At 31.0% G+C, this 22,999-nt stretch overlaps 1 protein-coding gene across 2 annotated transcripts; it reads left to right on the top strand.

Annotated features, from left to right (window-relative positions):
* The first annotated feature begins 572 nt into the window (after positions 1 to 572).
* On the top strand, positions 573 to 22,697 carry LOC127702514 (gelsolin-like protein 2). 2 transcript variants are annotated; one of them, XM_052206745.1, is made up of 14 exons: positions 573 to 727; positions 1,679 to 1,712; positions 3,802 to 3,885; positions 7,046 to 7,119; positions 8,014 to 8,088; positions 8,705 to 8,776; positions 9,328 to 9,455; positions 10,088 to 10,196; positions 12,313 to 12,423; positions 12,916 to 13,002; positions 18,375 to 18,466; positions 19,880 to 19,958; positions 20,671 to 20,766; positions 21,209 to 22,697. In XM_052206745.1, exons 2-14 carry the CDS (start codon positions 1,709 to 1,711, stop codon positions 21,302 to 21,304), a joined length of 1,107 nt encoding a protein of 368 aa, XP_052062705.1. In that variant the 5' UTR covers positions 573 to 727; positions 1,679 to 1,708; the 3' UTR covers positions 21,305 to 22,697. The 2 variants fall into 2 exon arrangements, with proteins under 2 accessions (XP_052062705.1, XP_052062713.1); XM_052206753.1 differs by lacking the exon at positions 573 to 727 and adding an exon at positions 1,027 to 1,110.
* Positions 22,698 to 22,999: the final 302 nt, after the last annotated feature.

The raw sequence follows: 22,999 nt of genomic DNA, 5'->3' as shown, positions 1-22,999 counted from the left end.
TCCAATTGTCCAACTGAAATATGGCTACTGTAAACTAAGATTTAGCAACACAAAGTCTAAAAAAAATAGAAGACAAACAATTGTTCAAATAATAAACATTAAAAAAAGATTATGGCTACAACAAAGGAACATGTCCGAGGTCATCTGTGACAAAGATATTCCATAACAGTCAACCAAAACATAATAACGTCTTCAAACTTTCAGAGAGATTTCTTCAACTAAACCATTCAGAACTCTTTGCTTATGGTTCGGATTTCTAAATATTTTAGTTTTGTTTATTTAAGAGATTTCATTTATCGAAATTTTTATCTAGTCCATCAAAACCGGTATCTTCTAATGCCAATATTTCAGTGATGAAGCTCTCAAAACATTGCTTACTTCTACAAGATCGAAATGTCCCTATATAATTTGAAGTCATGGCTATTGAAACGGTTCATTTTAACATTACAAGTTCATTCATATTCATATCTTCCTGTTTATCATGTTGCTATATGTATATGTGTGCATACAAACGAACCATCTATTGACTCGTATGTAATAAAATAGAGTTATCTCCTAAAAAGTCAATGTTTCGATTACGCCTTAAGCAGTCATGTGTGTTATCCTTGACAGACGGAATGTTTATGTCTTATCCTGTCAAGTGTGAAAGTATATACCTGCGTACACTTGACAAACAACTTAACCATATCTGATTGTATTGGGATTTATATTTTTGTTCGTTTTCGTAGTAAGTAAAATAACTTTAGAACTTAAAAGTTGTTATAAAATTCAATTGTGTAAAACTTGTTAAAATGATTATGCTTTATCTCGATGCAATTTTCTGTAACCAAGAAGAATATTAATTGCATCGTTACACTTTTTACTTGGCCGGTTAGGGAATTTAAAATTACTTTCAAAGGGGAATATGCCGGCCATTTAAGCAGGAAGAACATCATATTTAAAACCCTAATTTAAAAAAAATATGTAACGTAAACTCTTCCTTAACATTCTCAGCATTCAATACTTTATCTTAATGCATAATCAGTATTATTATGTATCATAAATAAATACGACAATTGTACGTCTCCCACGTCTTATTAAACAGTATTCCATTTCATTTCATTTGAAAAGGTGAGTATCTTTTTATGTCTTCGTCTTGAGTGAATACTCAAAAATTTAATTTTCCAGTCGTTTTTCTCATTAGTGTGTGTAATTAAAACGAATTTGATATGAATACTACTTTGTCAAATTAATATGGTTCATATAGTGTAAATTTTAAATAAATATTTCGTATATGTTCATTGAGGTATGATGGTTGAGCAATGATAATCTAAAGGAAATCGCACATTGTACAAGGTATTGATAAATATTAGAATTGCAGATTTCTGAACAAAAAAACAATGTGCAGATATTCCGAAGCCATGTAGAATATGCATGTGTAACATGATTATCCTTATTTTTCAAAAACATTTTGGAAGACACGGTGTTTATCATCTTTATAGATGCGTGGGTGGTGGTTCGATCTGACAACACCCTTTATTAAAATTTTTGTTCAATCATATTTTGATTTCGTATTAAAAAATGAACGGATGGGTCATAATGTAGAACGCTAATCCTGATATTGATCCATTGATCTTGAAACACAGCTGATGCAGAAAAATCCATTTTATTTAAGTATCTTCATAATTATATGTTGTAGACTAGGTGTGGTTAGTACAAGACGATAATAATGTGTAAGTACATTTCATTTGTGATTTTAACTAACCCATAATGATTTTAAATACAATTGTATATTGAATGAGGCTATGCCATATAAATATGTATCCTTTCAGGCCGAGTTTAGATGAAAAAGGGAGGTCTCTGTTTTTCATTTACCACTATATATGATAACCGGAAACCGATTTCAAAGTATCATAACTGGCTAATTCCCATATTGTGTTGTGTTCTTGTCCATTACTGATAATAAAAATGATCGAACTAAACAGGGTTGCCTTCACTTAAAAAAAAAATTACAACTCGTACAAAAATTTCGTGTATGTTGTATTTTATATATGATTGTTTGTGTACTTGTTTCACTGAGATAATAAATTTAAAGGTAGATGACTAAAAATATTGTTAAAAGGTGTAGAAAGTAAAATGACATTTTATGTAAATGAAATGTATAGCGGGGGCGTAATTGGGGTTTGAAATGTGTATGTCTACAAGAGTATAGACATTATTTCGGTGTTAAGATTCACAAAGCAACGTGAAATAAATGTTACACCCATTTACTCATATCAACCTTACATGGTATTGACTTTTAACTTCCTTAAAATGAGCTACAAAAACATATATTTAATCTCAGCGTGTTAGCTACAATAGACGAACACTCAAAAATATACTTATTTGTTTATTTTTCTGTACCAATCAAAACGTGCGTTTGCTTGACCTTATTTATATTGCAAAAGAAACCCAATATATAACAGAAATGAACAAGGTTATCATTTTCGTTTTGCTCTAACAACAACAAAAAGATGGTTTTAACGATGGCAAAAAGGATTTTTTTGTCAGATTGTTCCGCGGTAAACCTGGCTACACCCAAACCACATAAACACTTCCCATACATTTCTTGGTAACCCAGTGTTCCTCACATTAATTACAAAATGATAACACGACCAATACGGAAATATCGTCATATTCCCATACATTGTCATAAACAAATAAAAAATAAATTAATGTCATATTTTTACCACTACCTTGATCATAACAGACATAAATGAGTTATTTCTAGTTAATTAGTGTTTTAACATCTATATAGTTAAACGTCAAAGTTTATACTATTTAGTCACGGCTTAGGCACCCATTTTACTAAGTATCGGTCTTAAAAAGGGATTGTATACTTTCAATGGATAAACAAATTTTACGGTTGAAAAGTTACTTTACCCTTCTAAATCCCCATACATCACATAATCAACTAAAATGGATAGTTAAGCCTAATGTTAAATCTTGCAACTACTACCTTAATCAATCATGGGTAGTAAACCGTTGAATTTCATAATATGCTAAACCTACAAATATCTATACTTAGGTTATTTTAGAAGCGCTGTAGTACTACATATTAAATTTTTTTTTCATGGAGAACTGCTTCAGATGAATTATGTCAGCAGCCACTTCTCGTGCGTAATTAAATGATTCAATTCACCCATTTAAATTAACTGTCAATCTAAACATCAACTACATGTAATAGTTTCATCCTTGGCGAAATGTATGACCTGAACTATTTTGCCAACAGTTGTTGGTTTATGGATAAATAAAAGTCGTTGTACTAACAAAGCAGATTTTTAAATTTCCTTGATTAATCCATTGTTGATAAGTTCACACAAAGTTTGATGTAAAAAATGTGTTAGCATCATTGCTACATGTACAAGATCAGAAATTTGATAGAGAGTAATGTAAATATTAAAAAAACTTTATATATGACGATAGATTTGAAATAATGTTTCCAAAGTACTTGACTATAGAAATGAGACTCACAGGAATTATAGAAACAACTACATGTACTTTGAAAAAAAAAATTGATCAAAATATTGCAGTAAATTACAGCCATTCAAAACTACCAAAATTGATTACTGTGTAACACTTAAGGAAATCATTTGTTCAACGAAAATCAGATTTAAGAAAATGTGTATAGAATATTATTGTTACACGTGCCAAGTGTACATGTATTTAATGTTTGTGTAACATATTTTGTATTTGTCTTTGTATGTATATGATGCTATTGTCTCTTTAGTGGTCGTAATTTGTGCTAAATTTGATTTGATTTTATTTGTAACTTTTGGACAGCCGGACTTAGGAAAGCAAAGAAATATGACTGGAAAGATTCGAACATGGCCTTGTTTGGATCAGATACTGAGAAGAACGTCAAAAGTAAGTATATTTCTATAGTACATTGATCACAATCTGTAGAACTAGTAGTGCTAAAACACGTGTCGAGTAAACCCTATTAAGGAATCTTAATCGTTTCCTCATATCCAACATATACAAAGATATACAATGTAATTGATTTCGGTATTTGGCAAATGCATAAGCGAGACGGAAGATACCATAGATATTCAAACTCATAAGTCGAAGACAAATTGACAACGCCATGGCTAAAAAAAAACCCAACTATTTCTATAGGAACTGTGAAACTAAGGTAAAAAAAAATACCCATTTTAATGCCACCAAAGTGTTTTTCCGTGATTTGATTGAGAGAATCACTGATTTTATAGTTCTTTGTTATTCAATATTTGGACAGGTCTAATTTACAGCTGCAAATCGAAAGAACTCTTTTCGTCTGGAAAAGATATAAGATTAAAGACTAATTAAATATTGGAATAAACAAAGGAGTAGGGCTTATTTTCCCTGAATTTATTTCACACTAGTGCCATTTTCAAATAGTATTTCAATCTTTACTTTAAGTACCGCATCTCACAGGTTTTTATAAACATGTCATCAGATTATGAACTCCCGAGGAATGCCAATAACCGCAATAAAATGAGATTTTGATTATTTTTCCCCCAAAAGTACACTCCTTTTCAGATTAATTACTTAAAGATTTAAATTTATGCAAACTGTTTGTTGTATTGAACGGTTTCGCTAGAGATAGAGCGAATATTCCTGTTTTTTTTTCACTCAAGAGTTATCTCCATAAAATCTCCATAAAATAAAAAAATATTCAGTGCTACACACTGCTTTTAAATTGATACAATGTTGTTGTAATATGTGAATTTAGTATAGATCGAAAGACTTTTTGAAAATGTTCCTGGTGTAAAGATAAATACGAGGGAGATTAACCCTACCTCTTTTAGAGAGGTATATTGTTATGATTATTAGACATGAACTGGCGAAAACAACTTCTAGACTAGTGCAGTAGTGGGTGATAAATGTTCATGTATGGCCACATGTTTACACTTCATTCATTTCACCGACAACTTAACATCAAAGATTTGCTGGCTAATTACAGAAGGGCTGTAATATTCTGACTTGGTGTGGGATTTTAAAAAAGGAGGTGAAGATCCAAGGGAGATATTTCGGAAACGGAATGAACAACATCATGGCTAGAACGAAATAAATAAGTGTAACATAATTCGTGTAACATATTTGTGGTCATCTGTGACACTAACAGTTTTCAATAACGGTCAACCCAATCATGAGATGTAAAACGTTTTTCTCATACTTCGGGTCATCCGCCCATCAACTTGGTTATCTTTTAACGACAGTCCTTCTTTCCACATATCAGAGAAAACCATCAGGAAAATGGCAATATGAAATTATATGAATGGATTTTAAAAAAGCATTTATGGCATGATATTTATCAACAACTAGACAGAAATGACTTTTATCTTGCCTACAGTAGTTGTGACCATTCTTAAACTGAATTATCAGTTACTAGTATCATTTCAATGTAATTGTGCTTTTTACAGCGGATGATCGTGAGGTCATTCCGGTGTATTGTTATCGCCTAAATTTCCATTATGTAAATTAGTTTTGGGTTTTTAACCGATCTATAAACATGATAAATACGCCGACATCATCGAGTGCAAAATAACATTCCTTATCGCTTGCTATATATTCATTTCTTCAATGAATACTCATCAAATATTTTTTAAGAACATAATTTAATAATATTAAAATGTTTTATATGTATGTAAGTAAAAATTATTAATATCTATGCAGACGTACAGAAAAATTGTGTTAACGCATGCGGAAGAATATCTCAAGAACGATTTCAATCTCCTATAAAGGAGGTGAAGATTATATACAGATACATGCAGAGTTATTGGTCCTTGCTCTCTCGTTTTGCGGGAAAATATGAATGCCTACTCAAATCCAATCTATAAGAAAAATCTAATTATTATAGAAGAGTGTCTACCATGCACTTGCACTGCACTATTAATAATTAGTAGAATAGAATGATATACAAATGGATGAAAATTATATATACATGTAACTGTAATATACAAATATTAATATTAATATAAACCAGAGTATATTGATTTGTATCGCTACAATACATATATATATATATATATATATAATAGCTATTACGGTGATGTTGAATTCCCTTTCATTTATTTATCTTCCACACAAGAACTTGTCTCAGAAAAAAAAATACATCTGTACATTAACCTCACTTTCAGGTATAAAGATGTGATTTTTTTTTTCTGAGACAAGTGCTTGTGACATCCACAATAACTTGCGGTCATCCGATGTTCAGTACTTCAGTACTTTGATATCATTTGTAAATTCCATAGTACACTCTGAGTAATGTTGGACCACTTGCTCAGTGATATTTATATATCTTGTTTTATTCATATTATAGTTAAACAAAAATCTAAATTCAATTTTACTAGGTTTTACAGGTATGAAATTAAAGAAATTATTAAAATTATATGAATACGTTCTCGCATGTACCATAGAATCTATTCCCGTACAAACAGCACAGAAGCATAGATAGATATATATATATATATATATATATACAAGTCTAAATTGAAAACAACGTTCAAACCTAATATAAGATTGCGTTGGATAAAAACCGCAATTTTATACATGTTCATGCAAAACAAATTTCTTGGTAGAGTGGTCTTAATACAGCACAACATTTTCCAAAAGACCAAAAAAGTGAAAAAGTATATTTTAACAAAACGCATTTGACTAGCAGGTCGAACAACGGATGTTCTTAAACCCTGCTGACTGCCATGGCGATTGCCAAATAAACGGATCACCAGATGTAAAAATGGATCTTAATTATTAATTTAATACCAAACAGAAAACAATAAACTTGCGGAAAAGATGGTATACCGCAAACATGAGGTGCAAAAATTTGTACATCATATCCGGATTTCGACAATTAACGTCTCTCCAGTGATGTTAGGAATCGAAACGGTATTTGGAAGGCCATATAATTTACCTCAATTTGGGATATATATACATATATAAAAATCTGCGAGGTAAGGCAATGTATTACTGAAATAAGTCTCATTAAGTTCAACCGATAATTTAGTAGTTTTATGCCAGTTAAATATAAGCCTTCTATTTTCAGAGGAATCCGCTTTAACTGAACCAGCTTGGAAAAACGCGGGTAAAGAAGTTGGACTTCAAATCTGGAGGATAGTTGTGCGTATTTATTTTTTTGAATAGTAAAATATATTTCATTCGGGAAAGAAATGTGTCTTACAATAATACAAATAGTCAAAATATCTTTTATATTTAAATGTTGCTTGGCGTCAGCTTATCCTCCTCATCTCTTCATACACGCACAGCGAACAAATGTTTTGAGCAAAACTATGCAACTGTAAAATTGAACTGGCACAAACCTAAAACATATAGAATATGAAAAAAGTAAAAATGAATAATGACTATAGAAAATGATTCGGCGTGGTAATGTCATAAATTATGAGGCGTGAAATAATCTAAGGAGTCCCCATTTAAAATTGCGACTCTAAACAACTGTACTGATTACAAAAAGACAATGTAGAAAAGGGTCTACATGATACAAAAATATATTATTTTGATCTTTGACACCAGTGGGCTAAATTATAGCTAAATAAATCTGAGGGTATCGGGCCATCCAATGAATGTATCAAAATTTCATCCGAATTAATTCTAATCCCACGGGAAATGGAATTGAATTGTTGAAATGGATTTTGTCGTATTTTCTTTTTCTATAATTGTTTTGAATGCATAATGTAAGCCAATGACCGATAAAACTATGAAAAGAAAATATTGGAAACATGCAAGCTTAGCACGATTGGCCTAACAGAATCCCGTATACAGTCTAACTAGCTGACCAGACTCGATATATATTTAATATGTTTACATCATGTAAAAGTAATCTTAAATTATAAGTGAACAGTACCGTTCTTGCATTTATCCTGTCGGCGTATCTGAATCTTACTCCCTTATTCGTGAGTAAATGCAACTTACATTTAGCTTATTCGGATTTTGTCATTTCCTTATAAGATTATTTTTCTTTTGTATGCTTATATTCTTTTTGAATTATTTATACAGAAATTTAAAGTAACCAACTGGGCTAAGGATGAATATGGTAGCTTTTATAATGGAGACTCGTACATCATACTTAATGTAAGTATGCTTTATGAAACACATTTATTTTCAGTTAAGTGGCAAATTTTAAGTTATAAAAAGAGATGGGATATCAGGAAAAAATAAAATAATTTTACAAAAAAAATGACAAGAAAAAATAGTCTGGCAAAAATTTGTTCAAAATTCGCCATCGAACTAAAAATTAAAAAAAAAATCAAATTTTAAGTATTTAGTTAAAACGCCATATATCTAAAATATAACATGTTTCGTCTGATAAGTCTTTACGTTTTTTAAAAGCGCTTCTTTTAAAAAAACAATTTAATGTATCATCTTTCTCACTTTGCATATACAAGATAATTGCCAGGCATTTGTTCCACATCCACTTAATGAAGAAGATACTCTTCAAAGTTATTTGAAACTCATCTGTAAAATATACATTTGCTGCACATTTTTTCTGTGTTTAGTGTTGATGTTGATGAATGTACATTGACACATGACGATGTTGTATGGTAGCCAAGTTCTACATTAAACTTTATTTTGAAGTTTTCATATTTACATGTAAATTGTTTGATTCATGATTCAAGAAATATCAAGAATTGTACTTGTTGATTTCACTTACTTCACAGCGGTATCATTGCTCTAATTTATTTTGTAGACTTATAAAAACAAAGATTCGGATAAACTCTTATATGATGTCCATTTTTGGATTGGGAAGTACAGCACTCAGGTAATTTCACACCATATCAATAATCTTAATAGAAAAACAATTACAATTTTCCACTGTTTTTTGTTTTTTGTTTTTCAACGAAATTCAAATCAACAAATTCTTTGAGATATCTTTCCTGATTGTAAACCGCCGTTGGCAAATCATCTGAACTAAAAGACATGGTCAAACGTGAATGTGTCTGAAAAAGCTTTTAATTACTAAGGCATACAAATTATTGAAAACACCACTGACTTCTTTTCCTATCAAAAATTGTAAAATCCTAATTGTATGTTTCTTTCTATTTTTGCTACATTGATTGAAAAAACAACATAAGTATAATAAATGAATGAGATGTGGCGATCAACACATAACCGTTATTGGTTTCATCTTTTTTGAAATATTTTTTTGGGAATTTTGGTTATTAATGCTCTTCAACTTTGTGTTTTGAATTTCCAATCTGAGTTTTGATTCGAGCCCCACCAATGAGTCTTATGTAGACGAAACGCGCGTCCGGGGTACCAAATTATAAGCTTGGTATCTTTGATTACTTTTCACAGTGTTATTTTTTTCAGGATGAATATGGAACTGCGGCCTATAAAACAGTAGAATTGGATACCTTATTAGACGGTGTACCCATTCAACACAGAGAAGTTCAAAATAATGAATCATCTATGTTTAAAGCCTACTTTTCAGCAATAACGTAAGGAACAACTTCTGTTGTTTTTCAGTATTTTCTTTTTGTTTTCCTTTTAATTTTGTTATTTATATCAATTTAAAAAAACTACAAATGAAATGTTCTAACGTATGCGCGCGACACGTGTATCTGGAATAATCGGTTCATCAGGTACCCTCGAGACCAAAAGTTAAACAAAAAACAGTCTGGGGTCGTCATTGTCTAAAGCTGTTGCAACCTTGGATTAAGCACAGCATTAACAGACAAAACGTATCTTTTAAATCGTGCCAATACCGTTGCACTTGCTACAGGGTGTGTGCTACTCTTAGAAACTGCATCGGTACGGATCCGTAGGTGTTAAAACAAGCTACCGATTTCCGATATTTGTTTTCTTAAAAAACTTTTATCTTATATTTTTTTCTATATAATCGAATAATTTCGAGTAATTTTGTATATAGAAAAAAATACTTTTTGAATTATTCTTTATTTGCAATTATTCTAGAAGAGACGCAGTGTTTACGTCACACGAAGGAAAACTGAGGGTACTCTCGTTGTCATTAACTGAGAATAACTGGTTTCTGTTTTCTTATTATAATAAATAAAAAAACAATTATCCTCTTTATGCAATAATTTGAAATATACTTTACATCCAATTTTAGTCTAATGGAAGGTGGTGCAGAAACTGGATTCAGAAGCGCGCGACAACAAGCAGAAATCAAACGACTGCTTCATTTCCGTGGTGACAAAAAGGGCGTTGTAGTTCAAGAGGTGTGTAATTATGAATTACATGTATTAATCTAGTATTAACAAAATGTATATGGTATTAATAACTTTTTGTGTGAAAGGAGAGTATGTACATTATTTCAACGTTAATGAAAACAATATGAAATGTATTATACAATAGACAATTTGAAACAAGTTTCGGGTTAATATGAATGTTCAGAGTTGTTTCTAAATATTTTTGGTTTGCATTTACATAAAAAAAAATTGATCAGAGTCGTTGGTAGCATGCAGCACTTCGCACTCCTGAACAAAGCACCAATCATGTCATTTTGAACGGATTATTTCCAGAATCAATTATATCCAAAAATAAAATGTATCAATTTTAGGCAGTCGGGAGCTTTCAGTATAAATGTTTATGGTTCGGTACCGTCTGCCATAATGGGGTTTGCTTCTCATTGAACGCCCTGGTGACCTATGATAAGTGTTTACATCCACGATCTTTGTTCTATGGTGCATAGTTGTTTTATTGGCAACTTTGTTTTATGGTGAATAGTTGTCTCATTAGCAACTTTTTTTCTTCGGTGGATAGTAGTCTCATTGAAATGTTTGTTCTATGGGGGATAGTTGTATCTTTGGGAATCATACCACATCTGCTGAGCTTTTTATACAGTTTCTGTCTCATTAGAAGCACTCGCCATGTTGCTCCTATCACAAGTAAAAATCAGTGATGAGTCGTGAAGGAGGACAGGAGAAATATATTGTGGTAATATGCTTTGTGTTTGTTTTCCTTGAGTTCTGGATGGAGGTAGGGATACGTGTTATCATCAACTTAGTTAAGCCAGAGACTTTGAAATTCACATATTTGCTGTTTTCTCTGTGAAGCACGTGACGTTTATGAGTGAACAATGACTGAATTGGTTAACCATAATAACAAATCCGGGTGAGATGAATTGTCCTCTAGTGGAATATTCCTTTGTAATTAAAATCGGCTCACTTGTCGGTCTTGTACAACCAAGATTTCATATTCACATCAATGATTAACCACAGTGACGTGTTGTCATCCTGATTATGTATAAATATTTGGCGTTGTTAAGAAGCCATCAATAAATTAAAGGCTATCATCGTTTTAAGGTTGGTCTGGAATAGACACACACAAAAATTAACGAACTCGACAAATGTCATATTTGTTGCACATAATGTGATCTTATTAAGCAATCAAACATCAGTTAAAAGAGAACATTTTTCTGAAATAGGAATATTTTCTAATCACGCAAATATTTGCCACAGAATAAAGTAGACTATTAGCAAGAAGATACATGGCCATGTACATTTGGGATATTAAATTTTTTTATTTTAATAGGAATGTGATTTTTAGACATGAATTTTATTTAAAGTTTAATACGATATCTGGGAATAATACATATAATTATATTGGTATCAGACGATACTGTTGGATATAACTGCCACTGCATGGACAAAACTCCATTGATACAACACTACGTATATATGCGTCCGTTGTACCTGATATCAGACGGCTAAAGTTATTACTGTCTAACTTCCAAAATAAGATTGTGTCCTGGAACACATTTTAAATAATATCTAAGGGGTTCAACAGAAGGCCATGTCTGTTGTTTCATTTGTTTTGCGTCAAGTATAAAATTTTCAAAACCTATCAGCCAGACAGGAAAAAGCACACCGAAATTTCTTTCTTCATTTTCAAACGAGTTTTTGAAATATTGTTTGTGTCTGTTTTAGCATCAAAAGCCGACCAGTTAAGCGGTTGTAAGAACTATGGATTAATGTAAACCAATAAATATCTTTCTGGTTTTGTATCATTGGGTTGCTGTTTCATTGATGTTTACCAGACATCTTCTTTAACCAGACAATAGTTATGGTCCATTAGGTCGTGTATGAATTGTCGAAAAAAAATATTATAAAGATATTAAGCACATATACAAATGACTATAAAACAATCAATGTGCTGAAAACGAAGTTGACTGGTGGAAAAAATGTTGTGGAATGGTCACTATCCAACTGAATTTACATTTGTATGACGGTCATTCATGGTTCCACCTAACTAAAATTTTCCAAACAAACAACATCGTAAGTTAGTAAAATATCTTTGTCTTCAAAACTTGATATTCTATTTTTGTTTGCACAGATTTTGCGGAAAAGAAGCAAATTGGATTCCAATGATGTATATATATTGGATCTTGGCTTGCAAATATATCAGTGGAATGGTCAAAACTGTAACAAAGATGAAAAATTCAAGGTAAGCTACATAGTATAGAGTAGAATTTGTACTGACATGTTTTGACTAAAAAACATCTGACACTGAATTTGTCTTTTTGCAGAAAAAAAGAAAATGCCTAGCTACCTACCCACTGTCTCTACCTTTTGGTAGGGTTTGGGCAAACCAAAATATTTTTAAGTGTGGCCTTACATATCGTGGAAGGCAGTAGGTTGACCTACTAAATGCATTTTGAATATTTTTGTCGTTGTGTGGCTGTCGCATTAATATACACTCAACAACTCCTTTTATTCTTATATCAATTTAAATACAACGAAACAAATCATGAGAGTTATTATGTACCTATACATTTTTAGAAAATATAAACTATTTCGAAAAGAAAAAATCAAGGTTTGAAATTATACTCAATTTACATCCTAAGCGAGATTTTACATCATAAGCTGTCAATTGAAAGAAGATACAAATCAAAATTATATGGTTTTAAGAAGGCATAATTTTTTTTATTTAATTCAGGCAATGCAATATCTCCAAGATCTGAAAAGCAAACGAAGTGGAAAGGCATCAGTGGAGACACTGGATGAAGTGGATACACCTGATTCAGTAAGTGTCAAATCAAATGAGCCAGTACTGACGTGTGTACAGATTAGTGCTTTGCAAAGAACTGATGACATACGCCATTATTTCAGTGACTGTCCACCTCACATAGCAGTTGCATAAAAAAAACTCAAACATTTTGGAATGAATTAAGGACAAGGAAAATGAAAAAAAAGTATTTCGTTAGATAATTTAGAAAGGTTGTACACAGGGTTGAGTATAATAAACAAAACCTAATGTAACGGAAGTAATACTAATAACTAAACACGAAAAAATAATAACAGCCGGATGGAACAAATAACATTGAAAACTAGTTTTTTTGTCGAGCGACTTCTGAATTTTAGAAGGTGGAAGACTTGGATGATTCATACTTTGTATATAGATGCCTTATGTTATGAAGTTTCCGTCTGTCATCTGTCCATTGTCCTTGACCTCATTTTCATGGTTCATTGATCATTGTTAAGTTTTCATGGTTAAGTTTTTTTCCTAGATACTATAGGCAATATGTCAACTATATTTAATGCATAGATTGATTGTAAGGTGTACATGTCTGTCTGACATAGTTCATCTGGCATTGACCTCATTTTCATGGTTCGTTGGTCACTGTTAAGTTTACCTGGTTAAGTTCGTTTCTAAGAAACTATAAGCAATAGGTCAACTATAGTTGGTGTATTGAATGATTGTTAGGTGTACATGTATTTCCGGTTGTTTTTTTTTTACCTTGACCTCATTTTCTTGGATCATGTTAAGTTTATGTGATACTAGTGGTAAAGCTTTACATCTAGGACTATCAACATAAAATCAATGGTCAGTAAAGCAGGCGAGACATTTCAGCGTGTGCACTCTTGTTTAAAACAAATTGTAAAGACGTCGGTAATATTTGAGTAAACAACCTGAAGGAAAATAATAAGATATATCTATATAAATTTCTTAATTCTAATACAAATAACCAAATGGAATACTACCTATCTCACACAAACAAAGAAACAAGAAAAATGTTAACCAAATTTAGAATAAGTGACCATTGTCTTTTAATAGAAACTAGAAGATATACAAAAATACCAAGAAATGAAAGAAAATGTAGAATATGTAACATCTTAGATCATGAATTCTTTCACTGTAAAAAATAATAAAAATAATAGAGAAACCTTTTTAAAATATTATATCGAAAATATGTCAATTTTAATACACTTAACTTAGCCGATAAACTCGCGATTATACTAAATCCATCAACACCCAGTGATATAAAAACAGTAAAGCGTCATTAGAACTGAGGAAAGGAGACCAATAACATGTATATTATTATTGCTGGGTTTTTCTTATGTTTGTTGTATGTCTGTATTACGCTAACCAAAATTGGTTTTTGTTTGTTTTGCAATAAACTTAATGCGGTAATATAATGTTCTCATACCGTGATGTCCATATATCGATATAAAATTAGTCATGTTTTGTATGAGAGAGAAAAAAACCAACAAGTCCAAATCTATTTGTAGCGTTACCGGCATCACAATGATGTATCACAGTTTGTGCATAAATGTAAGGGAGCTACCATTTGATTTTTATGGGGCGGGGGGGGGGGGGCTAGGATGAAATTTGAAAAAAATAGGCAGGACAGGAGTTTTGAGTAAAAAAAAAAGGCAGGATTAGATTATTGGCAAAAAAAAAGGGGCAGGATGACAATTTATGTAAAAAAAAAAGTCAGGATAAACTAAAAAAAAAAGGCAGGACCGAATAGAGTGAAAAATAAAAAGGCAGGACCGAATAGAGGGAAAAATAAAAAGGCAGGACAAAATTTATCATTCTAGCCACCCCCCCCCTCCATAAAAATCAAATGGTAGCTCCCTAATGGTCACTTGCCTTCATTTCGTATAAATTTAAATAAGCACAGCATAGGATGAAATTTGAAAAAAATAGGCAGGACAGGAGTTTTGAGTAAAAAAAAAGGCCGGGTGAGATTATTTGCAAAAAAAAAAAAGCCGGATGACAATTTATGTTAAAAAAAGTCAGGATAAACTAAAAAAAAAAAGGCAGGACCGAATAGAGTGAAAAATAAGAAGGCAGGACCGAATAGAGGGAAAAATAAAAAGGCAGGACAAAATTTATCATCCTAGCCCCCCCCCACTTCCATAAAAATCAAATGGTAGCTCCCTAATGGTCACTTGCCTTCATTTCGTATAAATTTAAATAAGCACAGCATTCAATTCATATATTTACAGATTTTTTGGAATTAGAAAAAAAAAAATATCTTGTATACATTTTGAACTGGAAGTAAACTATAAACTCAAAACTGCGGCTGAATTTGAGTAATGAAAAAAACAGTAGCATTCCACGATCTTCTACGTGTAATCGAATTTGATGCGTCATGAAGATGTCGATTTTAATAGTCGATAGCTCGTAAAATTAATACTTATCAAATTGCAATCATTATTGTACATGTATATCATAAGATAATAATTTATTGTTGTATATTTATATCAATAATTAATTAAGTAGACGGAGCTAATATTTATAAAATCTTGGATTGTTTTCATCCGAGATGAGTTGCTTTCGTGCGATTTGAAGGCATATATAACGGAATCAAATAATTCGTATTTTAGCCAATAAAATATCATCATATGTATGAATTGAACACCTACAGTAAATAGTAAGTCTTTTAAACACTGTGTCGTCACAGTAAACGACATGGTGAAGCGATGTACTATCAGAATTGGGTTTATGGGTCGTTTGACTGCTATGATTGGACTTAACCAAAAGCACACCTTACGGACAAAGGGGGATGAGCAATGGCCTGAAACAGTTATTACAAACACAGCGAAATGGTTTTTACGATCTTCTTTCTTCAAAAGCGCATATGAAAGTCATATACAATTAATAACAATGTAATGGTATATAATGCAAATAATAGAAACATATAATTCATATAATTTTTCAACATAAATGATCAATTAATATTTTGAGTATTGAACTAAACAAACTTTACGTAAATGCATGAACATATGCATATTAAAAGACGAACACGTATGCTTATAATATTTCTAAATAATAAAAGCTTATTTAAGCATTCAAATATATGAGCAAGATGACGACTAAATATGAAACGTATGAGCATAATGCGTGACCTACTATTTGAACCTAATTAAGAGAGCATAAAGCATGACTGCGCTGAACAGCATAAAGTGTTGAATTCATAAATATCTTAGCAATGAACATGTATGCTTATGATTTTTCCAATAAATAACAGCATCCAAATATATGAGCAAAATGCGAGCTAAATCTTGAATGTATGAGCATTATGCGTGACCTAGTATTGGAACCTATATGAGCATAGCGTGTATGCTAAACAGTATCAACATGTTGAATTCTTTTATCTTTTGAATAATAAACATGGTAGAGCAAATATTGCGCTTGTAAAAACTTAAAACTATATAAAACTATTAACCCAAAAATAATCAATTCAGACAATGAGCATTGGTTGACAAATGTTTTCTATAATTCTATTTAAAAGGGGAAATAACTTTGTAGATGAATTATAAGGATAATCGTAATCGAGACAAACCTAGCTTTACGAAACTAAACGTGATTATCCAAACATTAGTATCATGTGAAATGGGGAAACTAGCTTTAAGGTAGATCATAGGTATATATTTCTTGAGATAGAATTTTCTTATACTTTGCCAAAATGAAGATTTTACTATGTTTTTTTTCAAAAATATAATAAAAAGTATGGGTCACCGTGCTATTTTCCAAGCTATGAGTCGTTGAAAATTGCCTAAATTTGGTTAGATTGTTCATGAAAAAACACATTTGTGTGCAAAAAAAAAAATCTATGAGATAGAATTTTAAAATAAATTGTGAGAAGATAGGTTTTATAATATATTTTAAGAAAATAAAAAGAAAAAGTGTCACCGAACTTGTTTTCTTGCTACAAGTAAAAATTAAAAATTTCCCTATCAGTCCAGTATATATTTTTTACTTAAAGAGTTATCTCCCCTTAAATGGCTTATTTGAAAAAATTGATTCTAAAAACACAAAATTTGATATTTGTATAAATATTTTGAGTTATACAATAAATCACCAAGTTTTCTTTATATAAATAAGCAGTCTAACCAATAAATTCCAAAAATGTCTCCAAATTTGCGGATTTGGGCAAATAACTAGACCGATTTTTTACTGGGATTGTACAATTCAAGATGGCGGTATACCATGAATCTACCTTAAAACAGACATATGCTTGCTTTTATCAAAAAATTCATGACTCGTTATGATGACTTAGGGCTGAACGACAAGACTAGTTTACGATAAATAATTACTTATTAATTTAACCTACACATGTGGAAATTACGCATACAGCGTTTCTTAAATAATCAACATCTTACCCTTGTGGAACTGGCCTTAATTCTTATTACGTATGAACAAGCGATAAGTTAAATTATCATTTCCAACATGCGAGCGTAAAAGAAAATTCTATAACGCGTTTAAAAATACCCTTGAGAACAGAAAATTCGTGAAGAATAAACGAACATTTTTATAACACATATTTACATCTATTTACACTTATACAGAAACAACAATTTGATCTGAAATTCTTTACGTGCAGAACTAATATATATTTAACTTCAACTTTACTGAATAAAAGGGAAATGAAACCATATGAAGTTTTTGCGATTCATTTGAATAACTAATGAAAGAAACACTAAAAGAAAAAAAAATATAAAACGAAGTATATTAACTTTGAATAACTAAAATACTTCTAAAGTTATCGGGAACATTAAAATGATTTCCTTCAACAATAATGAACGAATATAAATCAAAAATACTATTAACCACAATTGCATCTTCGAAATAGACTTTTAATAAAGAAAATGAATTAAACTTATTCTTTTTTGTTGAAAACTAAATTTTCACAAAAATATTAAATGAGGTATAAAATGACTCTATGACAGTACGACCAGATGCGATACCTGGAAAAGAAGCCAAAAAACGTGTGCGCCTTCTTTTATTATTAAAAGATATATCAAATCGGTGACTTTGAATTTTTATCAGATTAATGAGGCGATTAATTTGAATTACCAGAATTGTATTATATGTCTATAGAATTACTTAAACGAAAATAAAGTTCTTTGTGCAGCTTCTCTGACTGACTGTTAAAGAATAAAAAGTTTAGCATAACTTTATGATGTGTACCGTTAACTTACAATTAAGGGGTATACAGGATTATACGGATGGATGGAAACACATGTATATAGAGACTACTGGCGGCTCGCCGAATACAATTCTTTTCAAAGACCTCATAACAATAATTTTGTAAACCACGTGTAAATCATTAAAAACGTGTAATATTGCTTCAAGAGTGTATATGTATAAATTTTTATTTTCAGCACAAATTTTACAGCTTCCTTGATCAGGATGACGAGGAGGATGATGATGATCCAACATATGAGGCACAAAAATTTAGAAAAACGTTACATAGGTCTGTAGAAAATGTCTCGCCTTCTTTACAAACCATTGATTTTATGTTGATAGTCTAAATATAAAAATTTACTACAACTATCACATAAACTTAACAAGATCCAAGAAAATGAGGTCAAAGTCAGATAAACCAAACTGTAAATACATGTACACCTTATAATCATTCCATATGCCAAATATACTTTAAAATATAGTTGACCTATTGCACATCTAAGAAACAAACTTAACCAGGAAAACTTAACATTGATCAATGAACCATGAAAATGAGGTCAAGGTCAGATGAACCCTGCCAGACAGACAAGTACACCTTACAATCATTGCATGCTTTAAATATAGTTGACCTATTGCATATAGTATCTAAGAAACAAACTTAACCAGGAAAACTTAAGATTGACCAATAAACCATGAAAATGAGGTCATGGTCAGATGATAATTGCCAGACAGACACAAACACCTCACAATAATTCCAAACACCAAATATAGTTGACCTGTTGCTTATAGTATAAGAAAAACAGACCAAAAAACAAAAACTAAATATTGAGCAATAAACCGTAAAAATGAGGCCAAGGTCAAATAAAACATTCCAGACTGACATGTACATCGTAAAATATTTTCATACACCAAATATAATTGACCTATGGCATACAGTATTAGAATAACAGACCAAAACACAAAAACTTAACTTTAACCACTGAACCATGAAAACGAGGTCAAGGTCAGATGACAGCTGCCAGTTGGACATGTACACCTTACTATCATTCCATACACCAAATATAGTAGACCTATTGCTTATAGTATCTGAGATATGGACTTGACCACGAAAACTTAACCTTGTTCACTAATCCATGAAATGAGATCGATGTCAAGTGCAAACTGTCTGACGGGCATGAGGACCTTGCAAGGTACGCACATACCAAATATACTTTTTTCAAGTAGTCGCTGAACCATGAAAATGAGGTCGAGGACAATGGACATATGACAGACGGAAACTTCATAACATAAGGCATCTATATACAAAATATGAAGGATCCATTTCTTCTACCTTCTGAAATATTAAGCTTTTGAGAAGTTTGTTAACGCCGCTGTCGCCGCAGCCGGATCACTATCCCCATGTCGAGCTTTCTGCGACAGAAGTCGCAGGCTCGACAAAAACGATACGCTTTCACTTAAACTAAATTTAAAAAAAAATTAAAAGTCTGCTGTTCATGAATTTCCTGTATTAACCTATATTTTATTTCAATAAATCATAACATCAAAGAAGGCTGTTTATTTGAAATTGTTTGATATAAGTGATTTCATGAATATATAGTGTATGCATTTGAGTGTAGGAAACCACGGGATACTGAGAATCTTCTTCATAAAAACGTTCTTCTTTTAGGCAACACATATCTCAATGTTTTTGAATTTATTCCAGATTGTCAAACGAGTCTGGTGATTTACAATTTTCATTAGTTAGTGATGGTACTGTTACAAGAAATGACTTCAAATCTCAGGTAAAGCAGATTTTCACAAACTCAATTATATTTGTTCTACTGAAAAAAGTGTGCTGCATCAGATCATACAAGCCCAGACAGAATAGAGCTCTTGGCTTCTGGTGAAACCTGAAAATATAAATGAACTTTATACTAATAGATGCAATTTTTAGAATATTTTTTTTTCATTTTTGTAATTAAACGTTCCTATTTGAAATGTTTTACTTGTGGCCTTAAATGTAACGCAAATAATATTTAATAGACTAATGGTATTATAACAAAATCTGAAACAAATAAATAAATAAGTGACAAATAGTTGTAAAGTTGCCATATTTAGTTGTTTTTGTACACGTCAATCTGAGTTTCATTTTACTAAAGATTTTTGTTCATTCTTTACCAAACTTTAAAAAAAATTAAATATGTGTTGGAGACATATCTTTCTTTCAAAGGATGCATATTATTAGATCTTTTCACATTTTATGTCCAGATTAATGTAAAAACCACATGTAGAGATGTATGTGGATAAGCACACATAATGTTATTTTGTTGAAGAAAAGATCCACATTATTTTGTAAATATTCATTCGTTTTACATCTTATATAGACGGTCAAGGTCGACAATATCTTTTTTAAAACATTGTTTTTCTTTCTTTTGATTGTTTTTGTCTAAGACTTAGAATACATATTTTTTTTCCTTTATTGAATTTGATTGGATGCTAATTATGCCTTTCCAGGATGTCTTCATCTTTGATACACAGGGAGAAGTTTTTGTATGGATAGGTAGAAGAACAAGTGAAGACGAACGTAAGAACGGAATGGCATACGCTCATGTAAGATAATTTTGCCTGAATAAACTGGATCTTTTATTAATATTAACATTACATTTATATTTAGTTTCGACTTTGTTTGCAAACAAACACACATATGGTACAAACTGAGAAATGTACCATGTCATTCCGTAAGATGAGCCAAGTGAAGCACCATTGAGAACATCCAGAAATGTAGAGCATATATCAAAAGTTTTTAAAAGCAATTTGTGAATGATACAATCACTATTTGTAATGTTGAAAAAAGTTATGTATTGACTGATGAAAATCAAAATTCATTCTTTATAGTTTGCAACAAATTAGCATCATTATTCACATTACAAATATATCTTGACACAAATAATGCAATTTCTATAATAAAAAACTGTATTTGAAAAAAAATGTATATCTTCTCTGTAAGTCGTTTGCAATTAACAGGCTTATTGAAAATGTATTTTTGTTGTAGAAATATCTAATGGAAACAGATCATCCAACAGTACCAATAACAGTTCTAAACGAAGGACAAGAATCTATGGTCTTCAATTCTGCATTGGGAAATTAGGAATTTATATACTAAATAACTTTAATAATTTGCTTTTGATATATATTTAAATATACATTTGCTGAGTCATTTGACCATTTATACTTCACAAATATAGACTTACAAACATTTCTTATATTTCTATCAGGAACATCGTTGTGTCTCATGAAATTCAAAAATGATATTCTTGAGCCTAAAAGCGTCTTTCTGTTGTTGTTTTCAATAATTTTTAGCAGAAGTTGGTATTGGATAAACGATGTTACAAACTCATATAAACAACAGAAGTAATTATAAGAATAATGTTGGATACATGATAGTAACAGAAACCAATTAACCAACATAAAACGTTAACAAAGTACTGGACTGGAATTATTAAAATAATTCTTTATTTGGTAGAACTTGATTAAAAAGGATAGCCAACAACCTTTGAGAAACTTTTAAAAAAGCAGTGATAAAACACATATACAATTCATTTGACCAAATAATCCCGTTTGGTGCTAATCTTCTTGCACATTTTGTTACGGTTTGATGGAGAGTTTCCAAATACTGATATAAATATTAAAATAGATATCAAAATCAACAAGACAGTTGTCGTTGATAGAACTATGTAGTTCTTTCTTCCCTACTAAACATTTTTATTGGAGGTTCAAAATTTTATTTCAAATATTTAAGCAGTAATTTGCTCGAAACTGTCATATTATGTCAGTTAAGTGCATGTCGTTTATAAATACAAAAACTCAAAAACTCAAAAACTTAATATTGAACAATTCATGTAATTACTTAAAATTAGAATACCAGTTGAGTAGTTTGATTTCATACAACAAATTGCAATTGGGTCAGAATTTTGAATGAACTGCAATAGCTGGATAGAAACACTTACAATCAAGTCACTTTAAAAAGTCCTCCGCTCGTATGACATTATTAAAGATGTAAATGATTGGTCAAACGACACTCATGATAAGAAACTTAACATTTGAACGAAGTAATTCCAAGGCCACAGAAATATACGACGCAAGACTGAGTTCATGACATCAAAAACTGCAGGTTACCGACTTGCGTGAAGGCTAACGCAACTGTTTATCGAATGTAGGACAGAAAGTCATAGGACAAAAAGTAGATTATTTTCTTTGAATAAGAAATCACTAATTTAAAAAAAAAATTTTTTTGTATTTTTCTTGAACTATTGTATACATAAACCAACTTTGTGAACAAAATTTATTAAAGAATATCAATAATGATCAAATAAATGTTTAGAAAACAAAATGTCAAAGTGGCTTGGTACCTAAACGGCTTCATGGTGCTAAAAAATATATCCTTTGCAGGATTAGAATTAATAAATCTTCATTTATCAAGGCTAATGAACAATTTTCTAAACTGTAAAAAGAATATATGTAATAAAAAGTAATTATTTCAAGATCTTACTCTTATATATTCAAACAATTGTCAACGAATTATTTGTGACTTTTTGCCCTGTGGCTTTTTGTCCTATCAAATTTGTGACTTTTTGTCCTGTGACTTTTTGTCCTGTGACTTTCTGTCCTGTGACGTTTTGTCCTGTGACTTTCTGTCCTGTGACTTTTTGTCCTGTGACTTTCTGTCCGCTTACCTGTTTATCATACATAAATGGACTATCATATGTGCTTCAATGTCAAAACCAAATAATAAAATAACTTGGCTTCACATAGCCATAAGGTGAAATTTACAATCCACTGTGAA

The sequence above is a fragment of the Mytilus californianus genome, unplaced genomic scaffold (assembly GCF_021869535.1).
Source record: "Mytilus californianus isolate M0D057914Y unplaced genomic scaffold, xbMytCali1.0.p SCAF_1, whole genome shotgun sequence".
Taxonomy (NCBI): domain Eukaryota; kingdom Metazoa; phylum Mollusca; class Bivalvia; order Mytilida; family Mytilidae; genus Mytilus; species Mytilus californianus.
The sequence above is the reverse complement of the archived record's forward strand: the minus strand, read 5'-3'. Positions and strand labels throughout refer to the sequence as shown.